This window comes from Mesoplodon mirus (genome assembly GCF_964341445.2).
Source record: "Mesoplodon mirus genome assembly, chromosome: 16".
NCBI lineage: Eukaryota > Metazoa > Chordata > Mammalia > Artiodactyla > Ziphiidae > Mesoplodon > Mesoplodon mirus.
The window spans coordinates 474,390-482,666 of NC_138992.1; the positions used below are offsets into that span (position 1 = coordinate 474,390).

At 63.6% G+C, this 8,277-nt stretch overlaps 1 protein-coding gene across 1 annotated transcript; it reads left to right on the plus strand.

The window, feature by feature from the left end:
* Positions 1-361: 361 nt before the first annotated feature.
* Positions 362-4,859, plus strand: SLC39A4 (solute carrier family 39 member 4). Its single transcript, XM_082601091.1, has 12 exons — positions 362-602; positions 1,146-1,430; positions 1,911-2,106; positions 2,219-2,370; positions 2,459-2,630; positions 2,972-3,144; positions 3,313-3,450; positions 3,529-3,657; positions 3,838-3,892; positions 4,016-4,168; positions 4,333-4,520; positions 4,613-4,859. The coding sequence occupies exons 1-12, from the start codon at positions 363-365 to the stop codon at positions 4,739-4,741; spliced, it is 2,010 nt and encodes a 669-aa protein (XP_082457217.1). The 5' UTR covers position 362; the 3' UTR covers positions 4,742-4,859.
* The last annotated feature ends 3,418 nt before the right edge of the window (positions 4,860-8,277 follow it).

Genomic DNA, 8,277 nt, shown 5'->3' on the forward strand with positions numbered 1-8,277 from the left:
CTTGCTTGGCCCCCCAGTGAACCCTTCTCTGCTCCAGACTCCGACGTTTCGGTTTGTTTGGCCTCCCTGTGCGTCGGGCACACAGACTTGCACTCGGTAACAATATCCTTGCGGAAGCCGAGGGGGTGGCCCAGGGCCCCAGCTCAGTGGGCCACCCAGTCCAGCCCGGGCTCGCCCCCCGCGGGCAGCAGCAGCTCGCTCGCGCGGGGAGGACCTGGAATGGTTAACCTGCGACACCTCCAGCAGCCAATCACAGGGCCCCGCAGGAAACGCCTGGAGAGCCTCGCTGGGGCGGGCGGCTCCCAGCCCAGCCCGAGTCTGGCACCAGGCAGCCCACGCGGCCCGCAGCCACCCAGGCGGCCATGGCCTCCCTGGAAGTCAGAGCGCCCGGGGGCCGCAGCTTGGCTGGCCCGGCCGGGCCCAAGCTGGGGCTGCTGCTGGCCTTGCTGGCTGTACTGGCGTTGACCGGGATGGCGACCCCACCTGCCCGTCTGCTGACCCTGCTGTCCTCCGGCCGGGGTGTTCTGGACCGCATGGCGCTGGGCGGCCTGTTAAATACACTAGCGGTCCGTGTGCATTGCGCCGACGGGCCGTGTGGAAAGGTAATGGCCCCACCCGACGGGTCCCCCCGGCCCCAGCCCCAGCCTGCCGCTCCACCCCGAGGGCCGGCGGCAAAGGGCTCGGGCAAACTCCAGGAGGCGGGCCGAGTGCAGTGGCCTGGTGGCTGGGCGCTGCCTGCAGGCCCGAGCCCACCTTCCCCCACTCCAAATTCAGACCCACCTGCCCTCCCTGTTGGTGGGACGGTGGCGTGTAGGGACCCACGGCTCCGGGACCCCAGGGCTGCCCCACCCCCACCCCGTCAGCCCCCAGGCCAGCAAAGTGGCAGTGGTTCCAGGAAGAAACCACCCTGAGGTGGCGGGACCCCTGTGTGCGTGTGTGTGGTGTGCGTGTGTGTACACATGCGCACGCACAGTCCTGTCATTGGGGGGGATGGTGGGGAGAGCGCGTGAGTGAGCAGGTGGTGGAGGGGTGTCGCTGTGACAGGGACGGAGAGGACGGTGGTCCCTGTGTGAGGCCTCCGCAGGGAAGGGGGCGGCTCCTGGGCCACAGATACCTGGCCCCTGCCCACCTGTCTCGGCCCACAGTGCCTGTCTGTGGAAGACGCCCTGGCCCTGGGCAGGCCTGAGAGGCCAGGGCTCCACTCCGCTCCGGCCCTGGAGCCCAGGCACATCGCCCGCCTCAGTGCTGCCGCCGCACTCTACCTCAGCAACCCGGAGGGCACCTGTGCGGATGTCCGGGCTGGCCGCTGGGCCTCCCGCGCCGACCAGCTCCTGGCCCTGCTCGAGAGCCCTGAGGCCCTGATCCCAGGCTTGACTGGGCTGCTGCAGAAGATTCAGGCCCAGGCCGCTGGCCAGCCCACTTCTACCGAGGTGGGGGCCCGGACGGGCTGGCCAGGGGCGGTGGATGAAGAGGAGCCAGGAGGGATTGGGGGGAGGGGGACCCCTTAGGGGGTTGGGCCTCAACGCCTTTCTGGGTACTTGGGGGAGTCTGGGCTGGGGGAATCACAAATGGACGCTCACCACTGAGGAGGACAGGGCTGCAGGAGCCCCAGGAGGGGCCCTGACCCTGGACGGGGTCTGAGAAAGCTCCTGGGGCTACAGGGAGGAGCCCTGGGGGGAAAGTGGGGGCCTGGACCCACTGGGCCAGGAAGGGGGAGGCCTGGGGTACCAGGGAGGGGCCCCAAGCAGGGGAGGGGCCCAGCCCAGGTCTGAGGTGAACAGGAAGAAGTGGTGCTCCCAGGAGGCTGGTCCAGGGTCACTGGAGTCCAGGGGGCACCAGGGGCAAGGACAGAGACCTGGAGGCCGGGAAGTCCGCATTGCCGGTGAGGCTGAGGTCCAGCTCCTCCCCAGGCCTGTGTAGACCTGCCTCAGCTGTTGGAGGAGGCGGCGGGGGTGGGGTCTCCCGGCAGCCCCGGCCCAGTGCTGGCTGCCCTGCTGGACCACGTCAGCAGCGGGTCCTGCTTCCGAGCCCTGCCGACCCCTCAGTACTTCGTGGACTTCGTGTTCCGGCAGCACGACAGCGAGAACCCCAACATCACACTGGCTGGTGAGGCCTGAGCTGGGCCACTGGGCAGGGAGTGCCCTGACCCCAGCGTCAGTGCCCCGGGGAGCGCAGGGCTGGAGCCCACACAAACGGGTCACTCTGTCATCCCTGCCAGAGCTGGAAGCCTTGATGCAGCGCCTGGGGGTGGGCGGAGTGACCGAGACCCATGGTGACCACAGTGACCACAGTCATCTGGGAGAGGGGGCCAACCGCCAGGGCCCTGTGCCCCTTGCCACCCCCAACAGCAGCTCCAGCATGTGGGACACAGTGAGCAGCCCATGCGCCCTAGTCTTGGAGAGAGGTGGGGTCCCACCAGTCTGCTCAGGTCCCTGACCCCCAGGCCTGTCCCCCCCAGGTATGCCTGAGTGCTGGAGATGTGATGGCTGTGTATGGGCTGTCTGAGCAGGCTGGGGTGACACCAGAGGCCTGGGCCCAGCTGAGCCCTGCGCTGCTCCAGCAGCAACTGAATGGAGCCTGCAGCCCCCGGCCTGAGCAGCCCACCCAGGACCAGCTCAGTCAGGTGGAGAGTGAGTGCCCACCTCCCCAGCTGTGCCTGGCTGTGCCCAGGGGGCTGGCAGCACGGAGGAGGGACCGAAAAGGGAGGAGGAAGTGGCCGCTGGGTTTTGGAGGGGCGGGGAGAGCTGGGCCAGGGCTGGCAGGAGAAAGAGCCATTGGCGTGGAGGGTTAGCAGGGACTCTGGGGGCCTGAGAGGGAAGAGGATGGGGTTTTGAGGCCGGAAGGCCAGCATGAGCAGCCCTGGTGGGTCTTGCTCACTCCTGGGCCCCACCTGGACACCCTTCCCTGGGAAGCAGGGGGTGGGGGGCTGAGGCTGAGAGGGAGGCTCTCACTGTGTCCCCGCCCCGCCCAGGGTACCTGTACGGCTCGCTGGCCACGCTGCTCATCTGCCTCAGCTCCATTTTCGGGCTCCTGCTCCTCTCCTGCGCCAAGTGCAGCTCTGCTACCCACTACATCATCCAGACCTTCCTGAGCATGGCTGTGGGCGCGCTCACAGGCGACGCCCTTCTGCACTTGACGCCTCAGGTTGGCCCCCCGGCCTGCCAGGACCCTCCCTCCCCCACCAGGGACTCCCCTACCCAGACTTCCTTCCAGGCACACCCTCCTGGGGCCCTTCCCTGATCCCTAACCCCATCTCCTTGTCTGGGGGGAGGAGGCCCTGGGGCAACTGGCCCAGTGCCCTCTGCCCCCCAGGTGCTGGGGCTGCACTCGCATGATGGCGAGGGCCTTGGCTTGCAGCCCACCTGGCGCCTCCTAGCTGTGCTGGGTGGTCTCTATGCCTTCTTCCTGTTCGAGAGCCTCTTCAACCTCTTGCTGCCCCTGGACCCGGAGGTCAGGTGCATGGGGGCTGGACGCGGTGTGGGGAGGAGGGGGGGAGGCGTGGTGCACCCTGAGCCGCTGTCCCCGCAGGACCGAAAGGACGGGCCCTGCAGCCACGGCCACAGTCACGGCGGCCACAGCCATGGCGTGTCCCTGCAGCTAGCGCAGAGCGATCTCCGGCCTCCCAAGCAGCCCCACGAGGGCTCGCGCGCAGACCTGGTGAGCTGGCTCTGGCCGGACGTCCCTACCCCACGCGGAGCCCTGTCTGCACTCCCAGCCCCCACGCCAAGGCTTCTGCCCCTGGCCTGAGCTGAGGACCTAGCTCCGCGAGCCCCTCCTCACCTCCCCGCCCAGAGGCTCATCTACGCGGACCGCATCCCCCCCCCACCCGCCCCACAGGTGGCGGAGGAGAGCCCCGAACTGCTGAGCCCGGAGCCCCGGAGACCGAGCCCAGGTGAGCCCTGAGGGAGGCCCCGGAAGCACTGGGTGCCAGGGGTTCGGTGCGCAGCACAGGCGCGGGGGGGCGGGGGCGAGGAGGTGCGAGGCAGATGCCCACCCACGCCGGCCGCGCCCGCAGAGCTGAGACTGCTGCCCTACGTGATCACGCTGGGAGACGCCGTGCACAACTTCGCCGACGGTCTGGCCGTGGGCGCCGCCTTCTCGTCCTCCTGGAAGACGGGGCTGGCCACCTCGCTGGCCGTGTTCTGCCACGAGGTGCCGCACGAGCTGGGTGAGCCGCGAGGGGTTCCAGCGGGGCGGGGCCTGCCTGGGGTGCGGTTGGTTGGGTGGCGGGACAGTTGGGAGGGACTATCGGAGCGGGGCGAGGTCTGTCGGGGGTGGGCGGGCCGTCGGGTGGGCGGGGCTCTCGGCCTGACCCCGCCCCGCCCGCCCCAGGGGACTTCGCGGCCCTGCTGCACGCGGGGCTGTCGGTGCGCCGGGCGCTGCTGCTGAACTTGGCCTCGGGGCTCACGGCCTTCATCGGCCTCTACGTGGCGCTCGCGGTAGGCATCGGCGAAGACGGCGAGACCTGGATCCTGGCGGTAGCCACTGGCCTCTTCCTCTACGTGGCGCTCTGCGACATGGTCAGCGCGGAGAGCGGGAGGGGACTGCAGTGGGCGGCAGCTGGGCAGGAGCTCTGAGCTGACCTCTGACCCGGGGCCCGCCTCCTCCGCAGCTCCCGGCCACAATGAAAGTGCAGGACCGGCGGCCCTGGCTCCTCTTCGTGCTGCACAACGTGGGCCTGCTGGGCGGCTGGACCGTCCTGCTGCTGTTGTCGCTGTATGAGGATAATATCACCCTCTGATAGCCTCTGCCCCAGTCTCGGCCCTTGACTCTGGCTCCTGGCCCTGCACTATCCCAGCCCCTTAGAAACTCAGCCACCGGAGAGCCCCGGTACCCATCTTCAATAAAGACACTCTTGTGCTTGGAGCCCAGCCTGCTCACCTCGCTGGAAGGGAAGGGTCTCCCACCGAGAAAGGTCGACAGGTGGGGCGGTATCTCTCCCCACAGCAGTGCCTGGTGCCTGATGAGGAGCCAGGATAGCTGAGCTCAGGGACCTCCAAGTAGCCAGCCTCAGTCCCCTCATCTGTAACGCATGGGAAGCAAAGCCAGGGAAATGGGCCAGGGTCTGTGGGCCGCAGGTAGGACCTGGGATCCAATCAGGAATCAAATTTGTTTGCTTGTAGCGGAAAAAACAAAACAAGCAGCAGCACTTACTCAGATGAGGGCTTGTTTCTCATGAAAAATGGGCCTGGAGATAATCAGACCAGGGTGTGTGGCAACCCTCAGCGAGGCCCGGGCCTCTACAGCTCCACTGTCCTCAGCAGAAGTGTCCATCCTCAGAGTCCCCGTGTGGTAGTTTCCTAGGGCTGTAGCACAGCCCACCACCCACTGGGTGCCTTAGGACGTCAGAAATTTATTTTCTCAGAGTTCTGGAGGCAGAAGTCTGAAATCAAGGGGTCAGCAGGCTGTGCTCCTCTGAAGTCTCTAGGGAAGAATCTGTCATGTGAGCTTCTACTGGCTTCTTGTACTGGTAGCCCCATCACCCCTCCCACGCCCCAGCCTTGGACATCCTCCAGCCCATCACTGTCCCTCTCGAGCACCTTTGAGCCACCACTTCCACTGACGGCCTCCTTAAATTTCCCATTGAAGAAGGACGTCCACCAGGCAGGCCCGCAGCTGCTTTCCTGCTGGCAGCCCTACAACTTCCCTGTCCCTCTGCCCACCTTCCCCTCCTGTCTGACTGGAATGGAACCGCGTCCCGCCCGCTGCTGCTCCCCCAGGGCTGTGCTCCTTCAGTATCTCTGCCTCTCTCTGCACCGACCACCTCTCTCCCACACACAAACTCTCATTCCTTTGTCAGGGCACTTGCCACATGCCAGGCTCGAGTCTGAGGGCTCCGTGGCCACTGACCTGTTTATCCATCACAGATGCCCTGCGCTGTGGGTGCCATGACTATGCCCATCTGACTTGGATGAGGAGAGTTAGTGTTCTGGCCACAGCCCCAGCTCTGCCCCTGCTCCCTCCTCTAGTACATCCTCAGGGTGGCTCTGGCTACAGTTTTTGTTATCTTTTTTTTTTTTTTTTTTCATGCTATCAGAACTTTATTAGGTGGAGTTTGGGCAAAAGAGAAAACCTCTGAAACAGTCACCCACCTGGTTCAGGATGACCGGAATAGAGGAGCCTTTGCTTGGAGACATGCTCTCACTGAGATGAAAGCCCCATATCTTTGATTTTTTAAAAGGAGAGTTGACAGGCTGAATATCTCTGAGTATAAATTCAGATTATTTTAAAAATGGTCAGCCAGAGGAAGGCAGGTCTCTGGGGTCAAGACCAGAACAGAAGCAGAAGCCACTGCTCTGTATGGAGACAAACGGGTACCACTTTTATGTTGGGCAGGGGTGGGGGTGGGGCAGGGGCTATATCTCTGCTATTCCCAGATCAAGATTTGGAGGGAGGGAAACGTGACAAATGACAAAAGGACCAGTTTCTCAAAAATCTAGGGATAGGGCTTCCCTGGTGGCGCAGTGGTTGAGAGTCCACCTGCCAATGCAGGGGACACGGGTTCGTGCCCCGGTCCGGGAGGATCCCACATGCCGCAGAGCGGCTGGTCCCATGAGCCATGGCCGCTGAGCCTGCACATCCGGAGCCTGCGCTCCGCAACGGGAGAGGCCCCCACAACAGTGAGAGGCCCGCGTAACGCAAAAAAAAAAAAAAAAAAGAGAGGGAGAGAGTCAGATTTCTTCAAGGCTACCAAAAAAAAAAAAAAGAAAAAAAAATCGAGGGATAAAGTAATTACACTAGGACGAAAACTCAAATAATGGTTTACAAGGGAGCGAGGTAATTTGTGATTCTTCATTGGTATGTGACCCCAATACCCAAACTGCCTTAAACCAGCCTGCCAGGGGGCTATGTATTAATAGAAGGCCTGAAGGGAAGAGGGGGCTTATTTTGTTACAGCAAGAAGGGGCTTGAGTGGGGAGAGCAGCAGCTGGCCCCCACTCCCCCAAGACTTCTATCACATCTACAAATATATATATAAATATATTACATAAAATAGCAAGTCTGGGAGGCAGGCTCCCCACAAAGGCTCGGCTGACACAATTACACGTCGCAGGAATTCTAGGAAAGGGCGCGGGGCTCCTAGAGAAATGGGCTGCGGGTGCTCTCTCCTGCTCAGGGTAAGCTCTGCCGCAGCCTACCCCTCTTTTCAGCATTCAGTTTTGTTATGACTTTTAAAGGGGTTTGCTGTGACTTAGGGGTCACACACCTGCCCCGGCATCCAAGTGACCCCTTTGTCCACCGCTCAAGGGTCCAGATTTGAAGTCTTGTTGCTGAAATGAGCAAGTGAGCAGATCTGGATGCAACATGAACACATATTTCTATGCCATTTTCTCGGGTGTGACTATACTTTCTTGTTTTATTTCCTAAGATTCCGTTTCTTGGGAATTCCCTGGCGGTCCAGGGGTTAGGACTCCGCACTCCCACTGCAGGGGGCACGGGTTGATCCCTGGTCGGGGGACTAAGATCCCGCTAGCCGCGCGGAGCGGCCAAAAAAAAATTTTTTTTTTTCTGTTTCTAAATCCCAGACCTGTTCGCGGGTACCTAGGGCGAGTCCCTGCCAAGTGAGGAGAGGACTGCTTAGCTGTGCATGGTCCTGGCTCCAAGGCCCTTGAAGTGGGCAACTGTGCCAGGCCTCGGGAGGGAGCAATGGGCAAGAGGCGCGAAAAGCGCCGTTCTACGGGGAGGGGCTCGTAGAGGGGCCGGCGGGACCACCGGCAGCTACGCGACCGCCAGTGCCCGTCAGGGCCGTGCGTCGTGAGTACGCGTGTTTTGGAGGGGGTGGGGGGTCGCTCTGCGGGGGAACACTGAGCAGGGACGGGACACGGCATCTCCAGGAAGCTCTCCCTGGACTAGTCGGGCGTCCGCCACACTAGCGGCACCTGCCGGGGCGTAATTTGGCGAGTGTTTATGTCCGGGGATCTCTGCCCTCCCGGCCTCCACACTGCGAGGCTCGCCTGGCTGAGCTGGGCTTCGGCACCCGGCAGGGCGCCTAAGACCTCGCCTCTTCCTGCGGGCGAGACCCTCAGCGGTGACCCCATTCTGAGGTCCTGGGGCGGGCAGGGCCCTGACCGGCGGCCCTGAGCCGTCTCAGCCCCCGTCCGGCTTCCATCCTGCTCCTGCGTTCGCCCGCAGTGGGATCCTGGATCTGGAGAGAGCTCGGTTTTCGGGCCTCCGGAGGCGGAGCCTCGAGTCCGCCCCAGACCACCAGGGGCCGCTGTCGCCCCCGCGGCAGCTGCGCCTTGGCGGCGCTGCGTAAGCGCAGAAACACGGAACCTC